Source organism: Dama dama, chromosome 24 (assembly GCF_033118175.1).
Source record: "Dama dama isolate Ldn47 chromosome 24, ASM3311817v1, whole genome shotgun sequence".
Lineage (NCBI taxonomy): Eukaryota > Metazoa > Chordata > Mammalia > Artiodactyla > Cervidae > Dama > Dama dama.
This window is the reverse complement of record NC_083704.1, coordinates 59,047,565-59,071,769: the sequence shown is the minus strand read 5'-3', so window position 1 is coordinate 59,071,769 and position 24,205 is coordinate 59,047,565. Positions and strand designations below refer to the sequence as shown.

Below are 24,205 nucleotides of genomic sequence, written 5' to 3'. Positions count from 1 at the left end.
TCTGTGATTTGCCATGAGAAGCACTTTCCCAGGGTAGCTCCTATCTCTGCAGCCTGGACCCCAGAATGTACACATGGCATGGGCTTGAGCCTTGCCTGGACCCTGGAGCCAAACCTGTCCAACCTACAGCCTGAAAGACAGAGTTCCCAACTGACCAACAGATGTATGAGCAATAAAAGCAAATGCTGTGGCTGTGGTGGTTAGCTACTGCGTTCTGGGATGCTTGTAACACAGCATTCTTGCAGCAGTGACTGACTGATGCAGGTCTTTTTTACAGAACTCTTCAGGCACTGTGGACAGAGACTGGGCTACCAAGCCTGGAGACTTTATCTGCAGGCCTGATCACCTTCTGGGTTTCCCACATGGCGCTAGTCGTAAAGGACCCGCCTGCCAGTGCAGGAGACATAAGAGACACAGGTTTGATCCCTGACTTGCAATGATCCCCTGGATAAGGACATGGTTACCCACTCCAGTATTCTTGCCTGGAGAATCCCATGGACAGAGGAGCCTGGTGGGCAACAGTCCATAGGGTCGCAAAGAATTGGACATAACTACAGCAACTTAGCACGCACGATCACCTCCACTCTGAGGGAGACTCAGCTCAGCTCAGGAGGGCAAAGTTATTCCTAAGTCTGACCTAAATCTGTCCTGCACGCCTGTTTCTGGCCCCCGGAAACGGTGCAGAACGAGGCAGCACTGGTGAGGAAAGTGTTTTCTTCACAATCTCTCCGTGCTGGGATTCTTCTGTGTTTTTGGACCTGCAGTGTTGAGCACTGTCACTGAATCCCGAGGTCCAGGGAGGACAGACACATACTCAGGCTCTCTGTTATCTGCTGGTGAAGTTGGAAAAGACCCTGATGCTGGGAAAGATTGAAAGCAAAAGGAGAAGAGGGCAGCAGGGGGTGAGATGGTTAGATAGCATCATTGACTCAATGGACATGAATTTGAGCAAACTCCGGGAGACAGTGGAGGACAGAGGAGCCTGGCGTACTGTAGTCCATGGGGTCTCAAAGAGTTGGACACGACTTAGAGACTCAACTACAACACTGAAGTTGGGATGTGAATCCAGTTGTCTCAGACACCAAAGCCTACTTTTTCCTAGGAGCTACACAGTGCTCCTAAGAAACAGTGCCCACTAAGAACTCAGACTTCTAAATCCTGACTTTTGGAAAACAACCTTTGGGTATTCATGTGGTTGTTGGAAACAAGTGCCCCTTATTGCAAGGTCCCCACCTTCCCTCAGAGCCCACCCCCCCCTCAGTGCCTTCCTGACCACAGAGGGGGACAGGCTCTGAGCAGACCCAAGGTCCCTTCCAGGCCTGTGCCCCTGCACCCCATCCTCAGAGCACCCCCACCTACAAGCAGAGAGCCTAGTGGCCTGTGTTCTGAAGTGAGGATTTTCCCCGTCTGGTTTGCTCCATTTGCAGCCCTCTAATTCCTTCCCCACAGGGCACCTTCTAGGTGAAAAGCTACATAACACGCACTTTGAAGTTGGCAGGAGCTGAGCTGGGCTTTGAAGACCTCCAGAAGCTATTATGCTGTCGGAAGAGGGTATTAATTTACTCGCTCTGAGTCAGGAAGATCCGTTCACGGAACAATTTGGAAATGGAAATAAAAGGAGCCCTCAGACTTTTGCAATGTCACTTAGGGGATTTGCTTTCTTCTGCTGATGGGAAGGGGAAAAAAACCTGCCTGTTGGATGAGGGAGCTGAAGGGGTCTGGGGTGGTCAGCATATTTCACCCATGTGCTCGGCGGGGAAGAAAGCTGACACTGTCTCAGACACAGCCTGATGACACGCAGTCTTGGCCAAATCCTTGCTGATTTCAGTAGCTGGGAAAGAGGTGGCCAGGCCTGGGAGTGAGGAATGAGGGTGCAGGAGCCAGAAAGGCTCAGGTTCAGAGCCACATTGCATCGAGCCTCAGTGTCCTCATCTGCATAATGGCAAGGCTCTTTCCTCACTCCCTTCCACTTCAGCCAGCGCTCTCCTAGGCTGGAGAGACGGTGATGAACAAGAGGACTCAGACTGCGTCCTCATGGAGCTGAAGGCCGAGCAGGAGGTGACCTAGAGACCTCTGCCACGCGCGGCACACAACACAGGCAGGCTGGCAGCCCATGTGCTGACAGACGGATGCGGACGGCATCTCTCTCCAGCATCCGAAGGGGGTCACCCTCGACCTGGACCAGAGGCCTGCCTGTGCTCTCCTTGTGCCCACGCCTTTCTCTTCTTACCCCTGGTTCTATCTGTCTCACGGCTGACAGGGCTCTACCTCTCACATCCCAGATCCGCCTCCTGTGAACACCTTGAAGGACCAGAGAGTCCACCTCACAACCTGGCCTGACTTCCACCTCTCTAGCATTCCTCTGTCCAGTGGTTCCCAGTGACCTCTCTGCCCAACAGCCCAGGGACTCAAGAGAACTCGCTGGCTTCCCCTGTGGCCTTTCCTCCAGCATGTGGGATCTGCCCTCTTTCTTTGCTTCGGTTTCGCCAAGTTGTAACCTCTGTAGACTGGAGCTTTACCTCTCATGGTAGCGATTGGGGGTCTCACAAACTTAGTGACACATAGAGCACATGGTTGGCTTAACACGTGGGTGAGTAAAGCCATCACAGAGTCAGCTTTCAGAGAAGATGTGGTGGAGTGCTGGGACAGAGGTTAGGAGACCATGGCCAGAGTCCAGGTCCACCACATCTAGCTGGGGTGGGGGAGGGACCATATCCATGAGCTTCAGTTTCCCTTCCCTTGAAGATCGGGATAACATGAGAGGGACTTCATCACTGACCAAAGTCCTTAGAAACGAGGCTCCCACTTGAGCCTCACAACAACCGAATGATGTGGCTATCACATCCAAGGTCCCACCCCACCACCACACGTTGACCTGGCTTCTCTCACTGTACCCTCACCTACAGCGAGGGTTCATTTTCAGATCACAGCTCATTTGCTGGTGAAGGAAAAAGAGCTGATTATTTTAAGAGCGTGTTACTGATCTTTTTCTTGGTGTTTTAGGATTTTTCATTTAGATCTGTTTCTATTCTTTACCTTAGTAGGGACACTAACCCTTTTGAGTATCACATTACATGTTAATTGATTTTTGAGTCTCATGTTACATGTTAACTGACTTAAATTGAAGACAGTAGGGAAAACTACTAGACCATTCAGCTATGACCTAAGTCCCTTACGATTATACACTGAAAGTAACAAATAGATTCAAGGGATTAGATCTGAAAGACAGAGTGCCTGAAAAACCATGTACAGAGGTTCGTAATGTTGTACAGGAAGTGGTGATCAAAACCATTCCCAAGAAAAAGAAACGCAAAAAAGGCAAAATGGTTGTAAAGAGGCCTTACAAATAGCTGAGAAAAGAAGAGAAGCAAAAGGCCAAGGAGAAAAAGAAAGATATACCCATTTGAATGCAGAGTTCCAAAGAATAGCAAAGAAACCCAATAGAAGCAGATGATATTAAGAAGTGATGGAAACAATACATAGAACTGTACAAAAAAGATCTTCATGACCCAGATAACCACGGTGGTGTGATCACTCACCTAGAGCCCCACATCCTGGAGTGCAAAGTCAAGTGGGCCTTAGGAAGCATCACTACGAACAAAGCTAGTGGAGGTGATGGAATTCCAGCTGCACTATGTCAAATCCTAAAAGATGCTGTTAAAGTGTGGCACTCAATATGCCAGCAAATTTGGAAAACTCAGCAGTGGCCACAGGACTGGAAAAGGTCAGTTTTCATTCCAATCTCAAAGAAAGGCAATTCCAAAGAATGCGCAAACTACCGCACAATTGCACTCATCTCACATGCTAGCAAAGCAATGCTCAAAATTCTCCAAGCAAGGCTCTAACAGTATGTGAACCAAGAACTTTCAGATGTTCAAGCTGGATTTAGAAATGGCAGAGGAACCAGAGATCAAATTGCCAACATCCATTCGATCTTCAAAAAAGCAAGAGGATTCCAGAAGAATATCTACTTCTGCTTCATTGACTACACCAAAGCCTTTGACTGTGTGGATCAAAACAAACTAGAAAATCCTTAAAGAGATGGGAATATCAGACTGCCTGACCTGCCTCCTGAGAAACCTGTATACAGGTCAGGAAGCAACAGTTAGAACCAGACATGGAACAACTGACTGGTTCCAAATAGGGAAAGGAGTACGTCAAGGCTGTATATTGTCACCTTGCTTATTTAACTTATATGCAGAGTACATCATGTGAAATGCCAGGCTGGAAGAAGCACAAGCTGGCATCAAGACTGCCAGGAGAAATATCAATAACCTCAGATATACAGATGACACCACCCTTATGACAGAAAGCAAAGAGGAACTAAAGAGTCTCTTGATGAAAGGGAAAGAGAAGTGTGAAAAAAAAAATGGCTTAAAACTCAACATGTAGAAAACTAAGATCATGGCATATCCAGTCCCATCACTTCATGGCAAGTAGATGGGAAATAATGGAAACAGTGACAGACTTTATTTTCTTGGGCTCCAAAATCACTGCAGGTAGTAACTGCAGCCATGAAATTAAAAGATGCTTGCTCCTTGGAAGAAAAGCTACAACAAACCTAGACAGCATATTACAAAGCAGAGACAGAACTTTGTCAACAAAGGTCCGTCTAATCAAAGCTATGGTTTTTCCAATAGTCATGTATGGGTGTGAGAATTGGACTATAAAGAAAGCTGAACACTGAAGAATTGATGCTTTTGAACTGTGGTGTTGGAGAAGACTCTTGAGAGTTCCTTGGACTGCAAGCAGATCAAACCAGTCAATTCTAAAGGAAATCAGTCCTGAATATTCATTGGAAGGACTAATGCTGAAGCTGAAGCTCCAGTACTCTGGCCACCTGATGAGAAGAACCAACTCACTGGAAAAGACCCTGATGCTGGGAAAGACTGAAGGCAGGAGAAGAAGGGGATGACAGAAGATGAGATAGTTGGATGGCATCACTTGATGCCATCAGTGATGACTTGATGGAACATGAGTTTGAGCAAGCTCTGGGAGTTGGTGATGGACAGGGAAGCCTGGTGTGCTGCAGTCCATGGGGTCGCAAAGAGTCAGACACAACTGAGCAACTGAACTGAACTGAATTACATGTTATTATGTCCTTTAACTTTGTAGATGATTTTCATATTTTGTTTGGAGATGTTACGCAGAATGTATATAGATAACATTTGTATTAATGTGACTTTTTAAGAATTATAAAATCTATATGTACTCAAGAGTAAATATAAGACAAAACATTTAAATTGTATGGGAAAGTACAGGTAGACAAAGCCCATCGTTCCATCTCAATGCTTCTCTTCAGAGGTGGCTCTTTAATAGTTTCTTGTGTCTTTCTAGAAATTTTGAAGTTCTAGATATTTATGTGAATCACTCTGTCATTTCCCTTCCTGACCTAATCATTTTGGGTGTTTTCATATCTTTCTCATTATGAAAACAGTATTTTAGTCCTCATTTTAGGATGGTTTCCTTTTTTAAAAAAGTATTTAACTCTTTAGTTTTCCTGCACTTACTATGGTGCATATGTGGGGCAAAGTATTAGACTCCGTCCTAACTATTTCTACCAAAATACTTATCCTAGCTCAGAAACATTTGCTGAAAAACCCTTCCTTTTCCAGTGAATCTGTGTTGAGGGACAGCATCATTGCCATGAGTCCATGACTTTCCACATTACACTGAGGAGCTCTTGATCTTGGGGGCAGAGATGTGCCATCTGCCCAGCCCTGCATATTCACCATCTGTGTCTGTGACAGGCATGGAGTCAGAGGTGCAGAGACCTCAGCAAACAAGCCACTGGCCTATGGTTAGAGACCAACGTGCCAAGTTCACTTCTGCCAGACACTTTTGGCTGACCTTGGGCAAGTCCCTGGACTTCTGTGGTCTCAGCCTCAGGGCTGAATCCAGGCTGCAGGCAGGAGGACCAGGCAGCCAGGGTCACACAGCCCCAGGCTCACCCCCAGCATGGGTCCCCTCTCCACACTGGGTGCAGCGGTTGCAGGAGGCTGGGGGTGGGGAGGGAGGTCCATTAACAAAGGGGAAGCAGGACACTGGCCACTCCAGGTCAGACTGGACAGGACCCTACAGTCAAGCGAGAGAAAGCAGGAAAGAAATTCCTGACCAGAAGGCAGAACAAGGCCCTCCATGTCGGAAGACCTGGGTTCAACTAGCTGTGTGACCTTGGACCAATCCCTTATCTACCCTGGGATAAAACTGTGCTGGAAAAGGTGGGATGGAGGCCTGAATACAATTCCTGGCATGGGTTCCTTCCGAAGCCTGGAACTTGCTCTGATCATGTCTGCTATTCTCTGAGCTCCTCTGGTGGACCACTCTTAGACCCTGGGCTGGGAGAGGCTGTCAGATCGCCCAGGGTCCTCCCCTGTCCCACCTGGATGGTTGGCATCCTGCCTCTTCTCCTCTGACAGGCCTGTTTCCCTCACCCAGCCTTGCAAGGTTGGGGGGAGATGTCAAGGAACTAGCCAGACAGCATGCAGGGCTCCCAGGTTCGGTGGAGAGCGGACAGGCAGGGCTGGGGACATGCTTACCTGTAGCAGTTGTTGTTATAATTGTTATAACTTCCCAGAGCTGTCAGACAACCCAGGCAGATGGCATAGGAGAAGAAGATTTGCGTCCCAGCATCTACCCAGACCTGGAGGAGGGCACAAAGAAGTTGGCAGAGAGAGAAGTCAGATGCACAGCCAGGGGGTAGGGAGGCGGGGTGGCCCCATTCTCTGAAATCCCCCGCCCACGCTCAACCCCCACAAGAGACTCCAAAAAGGGACAATCAAATGTCCTCATCTCAGGAATGCGGTTTTTAGATATTCTATTCTCAGGATGATTAAATATAAATGTCCTTAATTAAATCCAGAAATTTCTGGAGGTTTTGGACAATAGTTCACCAAGCAGCAAGAATTTGGGTGTTTAGGACCCTGTTCCAGCCGTGTGAGCTTGGAAAAGTTACTTAACTTCTCTGAGGCTTAGTCTTGCTACCAGCAAAGCGGGGAATAAACTTCCCTCTCAGAACTACTGAAGCCAAGAGTCATTTTTCTTCTAATGGCTGAGACCATCATGAGAAAAGTTCTGTTGGGTGTCTTTGAACTCACAGAGTTGTACAGTGTCTAGTGGGGGTGGGGGGAATTAACCAAGGGGATCAGTTACAATGAAGCCCCCAGTTTTCCTACAGGTCTGGAGGCTTCTCCCACTCTGCCCCATCACTCAGTCAGAGGACAGTGAAGGGACAAGAAAGAGGGTAGGCACTACATCTTGATCACTTTTCCAAAGAGCTGTTACTTGGGGGTTTCCTGTGTGGTACATGTGGAAATTCCTTTCTCAGTCTCCAAGTGTCCCTCTGACAGAACAGCCAGGGATGGTGTGATACACGCAAGAGGAATCACGGTAATTTGTCTAACACTCCTTTGGGCTCTCTTTGAGCTCTGCTCTAGAAGTCATCGAAGAAATGCCACAGCTGGAACCCAGATGCAGCTGATGAGACTGATGCTTGAGAATCCAGTGTCATCTAGAGAACAGGTGTGATGCCAATTCAAATACTAGCAAACATTTGCTAAGCATGTACGACGTGCCAGGGACTGCTGTGAGCCCTGTATGCATTACTACACTTGAATATTCACACCAACACCATGCAGGAGGTGCTACTATTAGCTCCCTTCTACAACTGAGGAACAGAGCAGTTGAGTAACTTGCTCAAGATCACAAACCTGGGAGTGGCAGAAACAAGTCCAAGAAGACCTGCCTCTAGAGAAGCACACTTAAACAGTCCCGGAATTCCAGAAGTCTTCAGCTGTAACCTCCCACCCAACACAGGACGCTCTTCTGGTACTTCTGAAAGAACAGTCTCTGCGTGATTACTGCCAGTGACAGGGAGCTCACTATCTTTTGACACAGCCCTTTTCCTCCTCAGAGAATTCTGACCATTAGCACATTTCTTAAAATGAGAGAAAATCTACCTTTTGAGTTCCCAACTCTGAGGCCACCCAGGCCATATCTCTCTTTCCCACATAGCATCAGTTTACAGATTTGAAGACCCCTCTAGAACACTCCCTTTTCCAGGCAAATTATCACTATTTCCTCTTTTCTGGGGATTTGATTACACAGCCCACGTTACTTTACCCTGGATTTGCTTGCTTGTTAAATCATTCAACAAATACTTTTAATGAGCAAAGTTCACAATGCTGTCTCTTGACCTAAAAAGTGCATACATTTTTTTCCCCCTCTAACACACAGCTTTTGGGTTTAGTGTTTTTGGAGCTAAATGAGGAACTTAGGGAAAGCTATTTCTCAAAGTGTGTGTGTGTGTGTGTGTGTGAGTGAGTTGGGTGGTGCAGGGGAGGATGCTAGCAGATCATAGTAGACTGAGAAATGGTGAGGGGGAAACAGGAAGAAGAACTATTAAAACTGTTTTTTAAGAAAGGGGAGTTGGGAGATGGGATAATCACGATAGTAAATAAATTTAGGGAAGATTTTTTCCAAATGGTAGAAACTTGAGGATATTTAAATGTTTCAACAACACAGGGTAGGGAAAAAGTGTTAAAAAAGATTTGAGAGAGAAATGGGTGTATTTTAAAGTCCTCCTTCTCTGCCTCAGTCTCCCCACTTGCCACCTCAGTGGATTCCCTTTTCTCCTTGGTAAGGCCAGTAAATGTTATGGAGAAGCAAAAGACAGGTTTGCTGCTGAACTGGGAAACAAAATCAGATCCCAGGAGCATGGTGTGAGGATGTTTAACACTCAACCAAGCACTGTTTCTATAGCCTCTGTAGGACTTTCCTGGTGGTCCAGGGGTTAAGACTCCGTGCTTCTCTATTTACAATAGCTAGGACATGGAAGAAACCTAGAGGTCAATCAACAGATGAATGGATAAAGAGGGATACATACATACAACGTGGTACATACAATGGAATATTACTCTGCCACGAAAAGGAACACACTTGAGTCAGTTCTAATGAGGTGGATGAACCTAGAGCCTCATTATAAATCAGAAAGAGAAAAACAAATATTGTATATCAACACATATATATGGAATCTAGAAAGATGGTACTTATGAACCTATTTGCAGGAGACGGCAATAGAGACACAGACATAGAGAACGAACTTGTGGACACAGTCGGGGAAGGAGAGTGTGGGACAAACGGACAGAGTAGCATGGAAACATACACATTACCATATGTAAAATAGCTAGCCAGGGAGAATTTGCTGCAAGATGCAGGGAGCTCAAGCCTGGAGCTCTGTGACAACCTAAAGGGGTGGGATGGGGTGGGAGGAGGGAGGGAGGTTCAGGAGGAAGGGGACGCATGTATACCTGTGGCTGATTCATACTGATGCATGGCAGAAACCAACACAATATTGTAAAGCAATTATCTTCCAATTAAAAAAAAAAAAAAAGACTCCATGCTTCCAATGCAGGGGCTGTGGGTTTGATTCCTGGTCAGGAAACGAAGATCCTGAATGTTGCCCAGCATGGCCAAAATTTTTTTAATTAAATTAAATTAATTAATTAGTTAAAGCCTCTGCAAACCAATGTACCTCTCCCCAGACTCTTCACTGAGCACACACACCAGACTGTGAGAAGCCTCCAGACCTTCATCACCACTGGGCCCCAACGACAAATGGTTCCCCCTCCCCACATGGTAAATAAACCCTCTGTGAGTTCAAAAATACCCAAGAGAGCTTTCCATCCTCATGTCCCGAACATCTCAAACCACAATGTTCCCCTGCAGGGGATTTTTCTTGCAGTTTGCTCTTTGAGCGCAGCACCCAGAAACAGGCATCTGCTTTCTTTCCCACCCACCCAGCATCCGTCTTACCCTTTCAGGTACCAGAACCCCAATATTACTTTGAGAAACCATCTCTTCCCCACCCAGGCCTGGCCAATCAAAGCACTTCTCCTGGCCACAGTGAGTGGCTCGGGGATGAGTCTATGATGCTAACCAAGATGCAGCTCCAATACTTTGGTCACTTTATGCCAAGAGCTGATTCGTTGGAAAAGACCCTGATGCTGAGAAAGACTGAGGGCAGGAGGAGAAGGGGGCAACAGAGGATGAGATGGTTGGATGGCATCACTGACTCACTGGATGTGAGTTTGAACAAACTCCGGGGGATAGTGAAGGACAGGGAAGCCTCGTGTGCTGCAGTCCGTAGGGTCACTAACCATCAGACACGACTGAGTAACTGAACAGCAAGCCAAGGAAACTCAATCCTGGGACTTTTAGTGGAGCCACGGCAAATGGAACACATTATTTTTTCCTAGAGGGAGGCTGGAGGTATAACATGGGGCAAATGGGTATATGGATAGACTAGACTTTTATAATCTCCTTGGTGGCTCAGACAGTAAAGAGTCTGCCTGCAGTGTAGGAGACCTGGGTTCGATCTCTGGTTCAGCAAGATCCCTGGAAAAGGGAATGGTGACCCAGTTCAGTATTCTTGCCTGGGAAATCCCATGGACAGAGGAGCCTGGAGGGCTACAGTCCATGGGTTCACAAAAAGTTGGACACGACTAAGCCACTAACAAACACATAGTCTAGACGAAGCATCAAATGAGTTGTTCAGGAGACAGGTAGAAAGTCCAGGGCTTAGTACTTCCCTAGAGACACAGATTTGCAAGTCATCAGCATTTTAGTACTAACTTAACCTCTCCCTGACTCCAGATTCAAGACCTTCTCTACCGGCCTTTTCTCTTCTCCACATTTGGAAAATGAGTGTTGATGCAACTTTACTGCTGAGATACACGCTCAGATCTTGCAGAGCCTGGGAAGCTTCAGGATTAGATTTCTTGAAAAAGTTTTCTGAACACGCATGGTATGTCTTCATATGACTCCACACATTGGATGCCTTAGCAGATGGGCATACCTGACACATGTCTATATTCTCAATCCTGTGAAAATGCAACAGGGTTCCAACTGTTGGCCTCTCTGCACCCCTTGTCTGGGAAGGAATGAATGAACTCATTGCGGAAGCCACTATTTTTGTGAAGACAATTACTGCTAGGCTGGGCTGAAATAAACAACAAGCCCCCAAATCTCAATGGCTTAGCACAGTGGAGGCTTACTTCCCACTCACACAGAACCCACTGAAGATTGTGAAGGGGCTCTTCCACCCAATAGCAGGGATGCAAGCCCTCTTATCTATGATGATACCTCCGCATCAGCACAGCCTCTGAGGCAGAGGAAAAGGGAACCTGAGCTTTGCTCAGGAAGTTTTTAGAGCCAGACTTAGGGAATTACTTATACCACGTTTGCCCACTCACCCCTGACCAGAACCAAGTCATGTGATCTCAACCTAAAGCTGAGGAAGTCTGGGAAAGTCTCTTTCCATTTCACTCAGGAAGAGGAAGAACAGCTGTTGGTGAGCACAAAGCATTCTCTCCGCTACAGGCGTTGAACCAAGTCTTCTTCATCTAAGCCGACTCCTTCTTCAACCAGTAATTCCACAAACACCCACAGATCAAACCAGATTGTAGTGGCCACTGCGATGATCTGACAGAAGGGGCCAAGTGAGGCTAACAGAACAGGTCAACAGGACATTCACGAACCTTCGACCAGTTTGGTGATGCCTTAGGAAGTGGGAATCCTGAGTGATCATTTGTTGAAAACCTACTGTGCATGTGAGGCTCTCAGAGGACAATCTCATAATTTGCATAACCATCCCACTAGGGAGTACTGTTATCTCCATTTTTAGAGAAGAGGAAATGGACCCATAGACGGTCAAACAGCTAATGAGGGACAGGGTCAGGTTTGAACCCAAGGTGTCCCGGCTCCACATTTTGAAGAGAGAAGCCGGGGCGCTCTGGCGTGCTGGGCAGGCCTGGACCCTCGGCAGGGGCTCACACAGCTCTGTGGCTGTGAGGTCAACAGGACAGAGGCAGCATCTCCCCCCTGAAAGGAAGACTAGGTCACCGGGCCCCGCTGACCAGCATCTCCCAGGACGCGACAAAGGGACAGCTCGGTGGAGAAAGGGCTTCCGAGCTCTTGACACAATCTGAAGGGGAAATAGTCTCCACTGAACAAACAAACCCTAAGGAAGCTGGGTCAGCGGCTGAGAACCGGATCAGTCCCCATGATCTGCGGCAGTGAATGGGGGGCGTTCTGGCCGTGTAGCTGGGGGCGGTCTGCATTTAGAGGTCTGGAGAACAAATTTGCATGGGAATCCCGGGGGCAGGGCCCCTTTGGAAGAGAGGTGGTCCCGCCTCCTAGCTCTGGGGCAACCAGTTCAGAACAACTGATTCCAATGAGCCCTGGTGCATAGCAGGTGCCGAGAACAACAGACTGGGGTGTAACCTTCCCTTCCCACTGGACCAGCAGGGCCCAGCTGGGAGAAGCAAGGAAGGGTGGACGGACGAGGACACGATCTCCTCTATCAAGATCAGGAGGTACACTGTCAAGCTGGGTGTCTAACTCCCGCTGCCTGGTCCCCATGGACCGCTCTCTATGGTGTACAAGGTACCGTCCACATCCTGTGACCTGCCCGCTGCCCCGGGGAGGGCATCATCACAGCCGGGCTAGAGACCGCTGTGTGTGGGGAACATGCCTGCCCCCCTCTTACCTTCCCACCCTGACCTTTACATGTGTCAACAGAGTGTCTAATCTCCTAGAAGTTTAGGGGGAACGCTTCACGTCTTTCTCTCACCTCTTGGAGAGAAGAAACCTCCCGACTGGGGAGACGGAGAGAGGGTCATGGTGCGTGTGTGGTGAGCCCCTCCCTTTTTCTCTCAAGCATAGACGATTCAATGAGATGTGTCATGCTTAGTTGCTGAGTCATGTCTGATTCTTTGTGACCCCATGGACTGTAGCCTGCCAGACTCCTCCATCCATGGGATTCTCCAGGCAGGAATACTGGAGTGGGTTGCCATTTCCTCCTCCAGGGGTTCTTCCAAATCAGGGATGGATCCCATGTCTCCTGCATTGTAGGCGGGTTCTTTACTCAATGAGCCATCAGGGAAGCCCCTCAGTACAATGTGTGTGGAACAAATACTCAGCACACAGCCTGGCTCTCAGAGAGCTCTCAGAAACTCAGCTGCGAGCTCCGAGAGACAGCAGGTTGCTTAGTCGATGTTCATCCCTTCTCAGGATCCACCAGTCCTCACAGATCTGGAGAGAAGAGCCTCTCTTCCCTTTTCTCCCTGCAGTACACAAGACGGGGTGTCCACTATGTGCCAGGCGAAGTCCCACCTTTGTAAGAGAAGGGAGGGCAGGAGCTCCTGGGACTTCGCCTGCTGGTCTTGAGGGGAGCGTGAAGGATGGCGTGAGGTGGGGCATGGACGCAGAGGGCAGCAGGGGCCAGGGCTCTGCTCCGTCAGGGGAGCTGGAAGGGGACGGGAGCTGCAGACGTGACTTGCTGCCGTGAATAAGGCAGCGCAGGCTGCAGACAGAAGCTCTCCTAGTAACCTGCTTTCATGTCTACGAACAGCCACCCGGCCAGGCATAAGGACAGCACTTCTGTCCGGGATCAAAGCCGGTGCCAGCAGGTGGGCCTGGCCTGTCCTTCCCTGCATCCTGGAGGAGGTGGTGCTTGTCACACTGATGCTCCGAGGTCCCTGACAAACCAGCGGTGACCCAACCTGCCAGGGAAGTACCAGCGAGAGGAGCCAGGAATCAGGCATCAGCGTCACCTCCAGAAGCACCGAGACGTGCCAGGCAGGGGGTGGGGGTTCCTCACACTTCACAGGCACAAGACTCACCGCTGCGGTCGGGTGCAATGATCATCCCCCTTTTATGCATGAGAAAAAACTAACTCCCAGGAAGGAGACATTTATTGTCTATTTAGCCTTGGAGAGGCGGGGTACCAGGTCAGTCAGTTCAGTTCAGTTGCTCAGTCGTGTCGACTCTTTCTGACTCCATGGACTGCAGCACGCCAGGCCTCCCTGTCCATCACCAACTCCCGGAGCTTGCTCAAACTCACCTCCATCACATCGGTGATGCCATCCAACCATCTTGTCCTCTGTCGTCCCCTTCTCCTCCTGCCTTCAGTCTTTCCCAGTATCCGGGTCTTTTCCAATGAGTCGATTCTTTGCATCAGGTGGCCACAGTATTGGAGTTTCAGCTTCAGCATCAGTCCTTCCAATGAATATTCAGGACTGATTTCCTTTAGGATTGACAGGTTGGATCTCCTTGCAGTTCAAGGGATTCTCAAGAGTCTTCTCCAATACCACAGTTCAAAAGCATCATACAACTCCCTTACTCTGCCTCTTCTTGGCGGTTAACACTTCTCCAATACACGGGCTATGAAAACAGGCTCCAGGGGCTTTCCCGCCACCCCAGCCCGCTCAGCGCCAGGCCAAGAAGGGGCTCAAACCACCAGACCCAATGGCACATGCGGCATTTGGCTGTCCACGTCGCCAGGACAGAGCTCGGTGGCCGTCTTGGGCCCATGATGACCCACAGCCTTTTCTTTCTTTAACATTTCCTTATCAGACGGACAACCACACACACACACACGAACACACACACACAGCACAACTTCTGTAAATAAAGGCTTCCACTGAGGTGAAAACATACAGCCCGGCAGAAAAAGGCTGAAATTAAGCTCTTTCTCTGGGCTGTTCATGTGGGTAAATAGTCTCAGAAGATGAAAAGTAGGTTAGGAGAATAATACAACAGCTGTGTTTCCAGTGTGTACCTGACAACGACCTTTGTAGGAGTGAATAATTACATGAAAATCACTTCCTTCCCACCTCTTTTGCAGCCCCCTCCGGGTTGCTAGGCGCCCTGTCTCCTCTGCTAGGCTAATGCCACATACAGATGCGGTGAATACAGTACGGCCATTGGGAGGGAAGGGAGTCCAGGACTGGGGAGGACTCGAGGGGCCCCTCCTCCGTGGAGTCAATGCGGGAAGAGGGCTCCAGAGGGCTCGGGGAAGAGGATTCTGGATGTATTTAAATGCTAATGTGCTGGGCAGCCAGGCAGGTCCAACGGGAACAGTGGTGGGAAGGGGCAGAGGCTCTGGGCCTGGAAGCCCCACTGGAAACACGTTCTGTGGCCTCTGGCTCCAGGGCCAGCCCGTCCTCGGGCAGCCAGCCCTGCTGGCCGACTCAAGCCCAGCCAGACGCCCTGCCAGTGCAGTGTCACTGGGTTGAAGGTGGCTCCGTGGGCGGTGAGGGGAGCCTCGGGGTGTCACCTGACCCTGGCGGCCCCTTCGTGCAGAGCAGGCAGCGGGGTCACTGGGCCGGGCCTTTGCCCAGAGGCTGGACAGCCGCATCCTGGTCACAGAGTGTGGAGGGAGTGGACAAGCAGTTGCTGGCACGGGGCCGATGGCAACAACTTCTGTGCTTTCTATGGTAGAACCCTGGGGCTGTGCACGTCTACCCCTTAACCCACTGCATGAGGCAACTGAGCCCCAACTTCGTTGTTGTTGAGTCGCTAAGTCGTGTCTAACTCTCTGTGACCCTAAGGACTATAGCTTGCCAGGCTCCTCTGCCCACGGGATTCTCCAGGCAAGAATACTGGAGTGGGATGCCAGGGCCTCCTCCAGGGGATCTTTTGAACCAAGTATCCTGCGTCTCCTGCATTGGCAGGCGGATTCGTTACCACTGAGGAACCTGGGAAGCTCTGAGCCCCACTTTACTATAGGGCTAAACAGAGGAGGTTTGGAGCAGTGGGCAGTTTGGGCAAGACCTGAAGACGACATGGTCTCAGCTCTGAACTGTTCCCAGGACTGTCCACCGGCCTTGGGGGCTACAGTTTAGGGTAATGTCTTCTCCCCCCACAAAGTATTCCTCTAAGAGACTGCTACTCTGGACAGGACACTCATCACGTAGGATAGTCCTGTTCATTGTAGGAGGTTCAGCATCGCTGGGTCCCACTCTCTAAACATCAGAGCTGCCCCATCAGAGAGGAACCAGAATTACACCTCCATGTATTTCTAAATGACCCCATGGTAGTGGTCCTGCCTCCTCCCTGGGAGAATCATGGAGGTGGGGGAGCCTGAGCTGGCATCCATGCTGGAGCTGCAGAACCCAACAGCCTTCACTGGGCACACAAGGCCAGGGTCTTCTGGGCCAAACCGAGCTCTGAACTGGCACATCTCCTGTGTCATCTGAGCAAGTGCTGAGAGGGAGATGAAGCCTTGTCATCTCCTGCCTTAATCACTGCTCTGCTAAGAACCATGGAGCTGGTTCAGAGGCAGAGAGGCAGGAAGAGAAAGGGCTCACAAGGAGCCTCCAGGCCCTGGGAAAGCCAACCAGCGGCGTGTATACCCTAGTCTAGAGAAGGGACTTCTTCGGGAGGGAAACAAAAGAGCAAGCAACCTCGGTTGGTGGAGGCGTCTGCCCAGTGACAGAGCAGTCAATACACTTAATGACATCATCAAATTCATTGTTTTTTTTTTTTTTTTTGTCTGTCTCCCCGACACCAGAACAGAAGCACCAGAAGAGGAGGAAGTTTAGTTTTCTCACTGGTGTATTCCCAGGCCTCTTGTTTTTGCACAGGGTAAGCACTCAACAAATATGTACCGAATGCCACCGCTGTTTAGAGTCTCCAGTACACAGGAATGGAGAATTCAAGGCTTATGCAGAGTCCTAGCTGCCAGGCCAAGTGGAGAACATGTTAGACTAGGAGGGTCAGGAATAGGAGGGTCTGACTCCAGGTTATCCTGGAAGTTCCTATGTGTTTTCCCTAAGGCTCTTTCTTTCCTCCTGGCCTCAGTTTTCCAATCTTCAAAATAAGGAAACTGCAATGTAAGGAGACGATAAAGATATATGGCATGCAAATCCCACCCTTATGCCTGTTCAGGGCAGACATTGCTAATCAATCACAGGTTTTGGATTATGGAGTGAGCTCCCCGTTGCGAGAGGTAATCAATACAGCAGAGTCAGGGAGGGAATTCTTGCACGGCACTGGAAGTTAGGGAAGAAGGTCTCTGAGGTTTTCTGCTTGTGAGAAACTTTATGATCACTGGGTCAGTTCCCATCAACATTTTCTGAGCATCATGTATCTGCCAGGCATGGCCAATACAGAGATAATTAAGAACGCTGATCCCCTGCTCACTGGCTTGCAATCTAGCACGTGTACATGGGAAAAGGAAGTCAGCCAGACACTGTCCCTGGTCATACAGATTCAGGCAGATCTGGCAGAATGCCAGCTCTGCTGGGTGACTTCAAGGTCACCCCTTGAGCCTCAGTTTATTTGTGGGTAAAATGGGGATGAGAACAGCTCCAAGCTGCTCTGACACGAATGGGTATGTGGAGAGTGCGTGCTGGCCTCTGGCTCACAGTAAACACCCATCCAGAGGAAAGGGCTGAGTGGCCACAGATGGCTCATGACTTCAGGCTTGAGAAGCATCCTCGAAGGGTTTGGGGGCTGAGCAGGTGTGTGTCCAGGGAGGGAAAGCAGAGGAAAGTCAGCTCTTCCTGGCTCAGTCAGGGGCTGGTCCAGAGGCCTGTGTCCTCCCCACCTGGTGTGAGAGCCCCCCATCCCAGGGCAGGACACCCAGCCCTCTGGCAAAGGCTCAGAACTGCCCCAACTGGTGTCCCAACAGCCCCCTTCTCAGCCACACCTCTTTCCTCTCCCAGACCCACAGACACACCCCAGGGACTGCTGACCTCAGGACGCCCCTCTGTCTCCCTGGGGCCATAGCGTCCAGGCAGCACTGGAGCGAGAACAAAAAAGAAACCCACCGAGGACACCGTGTGAGCCTTTGTGCCTCCCGGTGTGAACACTGCCTGGGGGTACAGACACCCTTGCTCCTGAAGAAGCTAGACGGTCGGGTCTCTTAATCACCTCCACTGCAGAGAGCCAGGCCCCCGAGCCTGGGCAGATTCCTTCTGTGCTGGGGGCTTACACTAAGCTGACTGCTCATCTCACTGGGTCCTGGCCACACTTTGAGCCAGGTGCTGTTTTTATCTCTACCTAAAGCCCAGGAAGGGCTTCCCTGATGGTTCAGTGGTAAAGAATCTGCCTGCCAAGCAGGAGACTCGCGTTCTATCCCTGGGCCCAGGAGATCCCCTGGAGAAGAAAATGGCAACCCACTCCAGTATGCTTGCCTAGAGAATCCCATGGACAGAGCAGCCTGGCGGGCTACAGTCCATGGGGTTGCAAAAGCTTCTGACACAGCTTGGTGACTAAACGACAGTAACAAAGACCCAGGGAGGCTACAGCAGTGGACCTGGGTCAGCCAGCAGGCAGGGGGACGGTCACGACTCAGACCTGTTGACCCCAAAGCCCCTCCCTTCAAGCTCCCTGAAGACTCTCACCATCTCAGCCACGAGGGAGCAGCCAGGGCGACCTGCCTGCTACCCGGCCTCTGCCCCTCCCAGGCCCACGTCCCCGTGGATGCAGTCGTTGACATCCGGGGACCTGCCTTGTCCATGCACACATTTTCCTTTTAGCCCCCACCCCCACCCTGTGTCCTGGCCAATCTTTGTGGTCACGCGGCCATCTGCTCCACACCGCCTCTCCTCGGCTCATCTGAAGGGGGAGGTGACAGCTTTAAACAACACCAGGTCCTGGGGAAGCTGACTAACAGAGCAGCAAGCCCAGGGCACCCAAGAAGAACACAGAAGCAGGTCTGAAGACTGGGTGAGCAGACGACCAGCAGTGTATGGCCAGCCACCCCCTCACCCACAAGCGCTGAGGCTGTCTTTCTGACCACACAAGGTCAAGGTCATGGAGGACAGGAAAATGGAAGGGATGGGTAACGTCACGTGTGGACTCATGGGAGATGAGACAGGTGGCCACAACACTCCCTCCCCACTGATGCTGCAGGACAGTGGCCTCAGCTCTGGGCAGAGCCCCGTGACACAGGACTGTCCTCACTCCTCAGACCTCTCTCAGTGACATCCCGGGCATCTGCTTGAGCAAGAAAACCCAGGATGACCAGGCTAAAAATAAATCAAGATATGAATGTTGAAGCGTTTAGGAGGGGAAGTGTGCCGATGTCTGTGACTTATTTTGAAATGAAAGAAAGTGAAAGTCATGTCCAACTCTTTGCGGCCACTTGGACTGTAGCCCACCAGGCTCTTCTGTCTGTAGGATTCTCCAGGCAAGAATACTGGAGTGGGTACTCATTCCCTTCTCCAGGGCATCTTCCTGACCCAGGGATTAAACCCAGGTCTCCCACAGTGCAGGCAGATTCTTTACCATCTGAGCCACCAGGAAAATCCTTACTTTGAAATGTATACAAAGAAATAAAATGGATGGATGGACAGAAGTCTTGGGAAGATACTGGATGGAGCCAACATGGCAAAATGTCAAGGCAGAATCTAGGTGGTGGGTAAAGTGGGGGTGTTCCCTGTGCAGGTAGAACCAACAGGACGCCATATGGGATGCGCTCAGCCCAGCAGTGGGGACTGGCAGGTTCACCGGGGAGATGGGTCCATAACCGCCAGGAGGACTGCGTCTGCGAGAAGACGTGTGCTCTGCGGCCAACACCGCGTGAGCACGACACTGCGGGTGAACTAAGGGAACCCTGGCCCTGCCCACTGACCATCAAGAGCCAAAGCCAGTGTTCAGTCCCTGAACAGAAAACCTAAGAGGTTCCCGGGAGTCACAAGTCTCCTTGACCTCACCCTAAAGATTCAAAACACATCCACTGTGACTCATGGATTTATCTGTTGTTGTTCAGTTGCCAAGTCATGTCTGACTCATGTGACCCTGTGGGCTGCAGGACACCAGGCTTCCCTGTCCCTCTTCATCTCTCAGAGTCTGCCCAAGTTCATGTCCGCTGGAACAGTGAGGCTGAAGCTCCAATACTTTGGCCACCTGACGCGAACAGCCAACTCATTGAAGAAGACCCTGATTCCGGGAAAGACTGAGGGCAGGAGGAAAAGAGGGTGACAGAGGATGAGGTGGTCGGATTTATCTGAGCAGGGCTCAAACCTCACTGTCAGCCATGATTCCTTTCTGACTGAGGCAGAACAGGTTTCCAGGGTTCAGGAGAGGTGCAGGAGTGCTAACTAAGAAGGCACAAGGGCAAATTCCCCACCATCACTCTCTGCATGATTTCCCAGATATATTTGACACTGTCTCTGAGGCCTTCACTCAGAAGCCTGTGTCTGTAATTTGCTGTCCTCATCTATCTTTCTTAGAGGATCTTTACATATTGCTTCCCTTAGTGTCTTCTCTATGCTGTCACCTATTTTGAGGTATAAACAATGATCAAGGCAGCCCCTGTTCCAGGCTGCAGCCCAGCGCTAAGAAGATGAAGGCCTTCTACAGCAGGTGTTTAGTGAGCACCTACTGTGTGCTGGGCAGCATGGCAGCCCCCATGGGGGAGGTATGGTTGGATCAGATGTGGCCCGTGGTCAGCAAGGGTGGTCTTGGGTGGTGTATTTTAGATTATCTCTCCAAGGATGTTAACTACTCTTGCTTAGAACAACACTCATCCAACCCTCTCTCCCCACTTATTCACAGGGCCTTGAAAATTCTTTTTTTTTCAAATGATGGATTTATTTTTAAACATTTTATTTTGTATTGGAGTATAGCGGATTAACCAAGTTGTGATAGTTAAAGGTGGACAGCAATGGGACTCAGCTACACATATATCTGTAGCCATTCTCCCCCAAACTCCTCTCCCGTCCAGGCTGTCACATAATATTGAACAGAGTTCCCTGTGCTGGCCTTGAGAACTCTTAATGTGCTATCATCTCTAACCTTGAAGACACGTGGGTGATTTATAACATAAACACAAATTCACATGCCCACAGATAAATCATCTCCCATCTCAGTTTCACTTTCACAGAGGATTTTAAAGAGTAATTCCTGGGCTCCGACACCTTTTATTAATCACACATAAACAAGCACTAATAGGAACTTTCTGTCAGCATGAAATAAACCAGGAGAATGGGTCATAAGGGGAGAAAGAAAAGTCAAGGGTCACTGAACAGGAAAAGGTTTGAAAATCAGTGATTTTACTCGATGCCCTCATTTCATGACTGAGGAAACTCAGTACCAGGAAGGACAATAACCCTTCCGGGTCACTGATGGAGCTGGGTCCTTGATCCTGAGCCTGGAAGTTTCCCTCTAGGCAACGCTGCCTCCGGTGGGCAGGAGAGGGAGGGAGCGGCGTAGAGGAAGGAGCTGAGCCATGTGAGACATCTCTAAGCACTAAGCAAGGAGCGGAGCAACGTCCGCCCTCTTTGTAAATGTCCTGCGGGACTCAGCGCTTGCCCTGTGGGTCTTTTCAGCGCTTGCTTACACATAAGAAGGAAGGGAGGCGGAACATGAGGTTCACACACCAGTGAGTTTTCAGCATCAAAAGTCACAATCCCCAGCAAACTCAGATGCATCAAAGCCCCATCACCGTGCTGCTCACAGAGAGAAGAAAGCCTTGCTCTCCCGGCTCCCATCTGTGCTGGGTCAGAAATCATCAGACTACGTCACCTTTGCAAAGCACGCACCTTCCTCACCAAGGAGGCATCTGGGGAGGCAGACCCAGCATGTTCAAGACAAGAACAGCGCACACCGCTCGGCAGCCCTGTGTTCCTCCGGGCACCATCGTCCAGGTCAGCCCCCTTGATGCTCTCACTGGTCAGCTGAGGTGGAGAAGGTCAAGCTTGTAAGGACAGAAGCCCAGAGAGGTTCAGTGACCCACTCAAGGGTCACGAAGCTAGTGAGTGAGGACCTCATTCCATGTCTGGTCTAACCTCTTGATTTCATAGTTGAGGAAACAGGCTCAAAGGATGAAAGGGTAATAGATGTTTCAACTGGAGGTTCTATTTTCTCGTCCAGTTCTCTCCCAGCTGTGGCCGTGGGTAAGTCATCTCCTTGCTCTGGGACTCAAACCCAGACTTGTCCACCAAAGAAGAAGGTGAATCTAGACACTGACTCTCAAACTTGTTAAGACAGCAAAGAAATGGGCCCCATGGGGCATTTCTGCCAAATACCTTGGTGAATATGATTTTACTCCATGTGCTACAAACAAATGTACTGTCAGAAAACATAATCATGGATAGTATGAAATATGAAATCATCCTCACAAATGTATGACTTTATGAATAAAACTGAACTGTTGAATTAAGCATGAATGACTCAAGGCGACTTTCTTTAATTTTAATTTCCTGCTTGAACTTTCAGCGTGTCATGTTCAAGACCAGCAGATGAAGAGTAGCAAATGCCAAGGGTCAAATTTGTTTTTTATGAGAGATACGGGAAACAAGTCATTATGAAATATAATAGACACTGAAAATTCATAACCTGGCTGAAAAGGAAGATAAAAAATTCCCCCAGATGTCAGAAATGAGACAGTTCAAAGCTGAAAAATGAGGAGACGGAATAGACTCAGTAACCCATGGGGATATCCAAGTAGATAGATATTCAAGGGGCTGGGGTTTAAATTCCTTCCCAATGATAGAGTTCAAATCTCAGGCCCTGGCAAAGAAAATCCAAAGGAGAATATGCAGACTTTCCAATAACTGGCGATGGGAAAACTGGACAGCTAAATGTAAAAGAATGAAATTAGTATATTCTCTAACACCATATACAAAAATAGACCCAAAATGGATTAAGGATCCAAATGTGAGACTGGAAATCATAAAATTCCTAGAGGAAAACTTAGGTAGAACACTGTTTGACATAAATCACAGCAATATATATATATATATATATATATATATATATATATATATATATATTTTGGAGCTGTCTCCTAAAGTAAAGGAAATAAAAGCAAAAATGAACAAATGGGACCTAATTAAACTTAAAAACTTTTGCACAACAAAAGAAATCATCAACAAAATGAAAACAATCTACTGAATGGGAGGAGATGTTTGCAAATTATATGACCAATAATGTTTTAATACCCAACATATATAAACAGTTCATACAACTCAACATAAACAAAAACAAACAACCCAATTAAAAAATGGGCAGAATAGATATTTTTCTAAAGAGGACATACAGGTGGCCAACAGGCACATGAAAAGAAGCTCAACACCATTAATCATCAGGGAAATGCAAATCAAAACCACAATGAGCTATCACCTCACACCTGTCGGAATGGCTATCACCAAAAGAAATACAAATAAGAAATATTGGTGAGGATATAGAGAATAGGGAACCCTGTATACTGTTGGTATACAGTATATATACCCACAGGTGCAGCCACTGTGGAAAATAGTATGGGGGGAGGTTTCCCAACTAACTAGAAACAGAACCACTATATGATCCAGCAATTTCACTCCTGAGTATATATCTGAAAAAAACAAACCACTAATTTGAAAAAATATATATATTCATAGCAGTATTATTTACAATTGCTGAGCTATGGAAGCAGTCTAAGTGCCCATCAACGGATGAATGGATAAAGAAGATGTGGTACATTTATACAATGGAATACTACTCAGTCATAAAAAAAGAATGAAATAATGCCACTTGTAGCAACATGGATGGACTTGGAGGATATTATGCTAAGTGAAATACATAAAACAGAGAAAGACAAACAATATGTGATATCACTTGTATGTGGAATCTAAAACATACAGCAAACTAGTGAATATAACAAAAAAAGAACCAGACTCAGACACAGAAAACTAGCTAGTGGTTATCAGTGGGGAGAGGGAAAGGAGGAAACACAGGAGTAAAAGATTAAGAGGTACAGATTACTATGTATAAAATAAGCTACGAGGATACATTATACAACACTAGGAATATGACCAGTATTTTGTAATAAGTATAAATGGAGTATAAACTTTAAAAATCACTATATTGTGAATCACTATATTGTACACCTATAAATTACATAATATGGTACAACAACTGCACCTCAGTAAAACAAAACATTTTAAAAAAAGATTTCAAGCCCTGGGCATGACCAGAAGCTGAGTGGTTGAGCTGTAAAATGTAGAAGCCAGAAAGGGGTTGCCCTATAGTGAATGACCTGTCAGAAAACTCCATGCCTCGGGCCAGGACTCGATCTAGAAGTAATAGGTATGGGTGTGCTCACACACGGCTCCTGCAAAGTGGGCACCCAAGTTTAAATTAATACTTCAAAATTACTGTCCTTTTCACACATGAACTAAGAGAGCTTGGTTTTCACAAGCTTTTGCTGAAAGAACTACTAAAGGATGTACTCCAATAAGAAGGAAATTTAATCCATTAGAAAGGAGTGAAAATAGGAAGCAAAGGAATCAGTAAACACCTTGTAAAATTCAAGTAAATACCAACTTTAAATGGTAATAAAGCAGACTTTTAAAAGGAGCAGAAAACAATAACAAGGATAGGGATAGAGTGGAAGCTGGAGAAATTTGTGTCCCATGGTATTTTCCTGTTG

The 24,205-nt window shown here is 48.4% G+C and overlaps 1 protein-coding gene across 1 annotated transcript in view; it reads right to left on the bottom strand.

Annotated features, from left to right (window-relative positions):
* SLC6A11 (solute carrier family 6 member 11) overlaps positions 1-24,205 on the bottom strand; it is a 124,260-nt gene that overhangs the window by 22,512 nt on the left and 77,543 nt on the right. Inside the window, exon 7 of the mRNA XM_061127589.1 lies at positions 6,540-6,643. Coding sequence (XP_060983572.1) covers positions 6,540-6,643 — 104 coding nt within the window. The remainder of the gene's footprint in view (positions 1-6,539; positions 6,644-24,205) is intronic.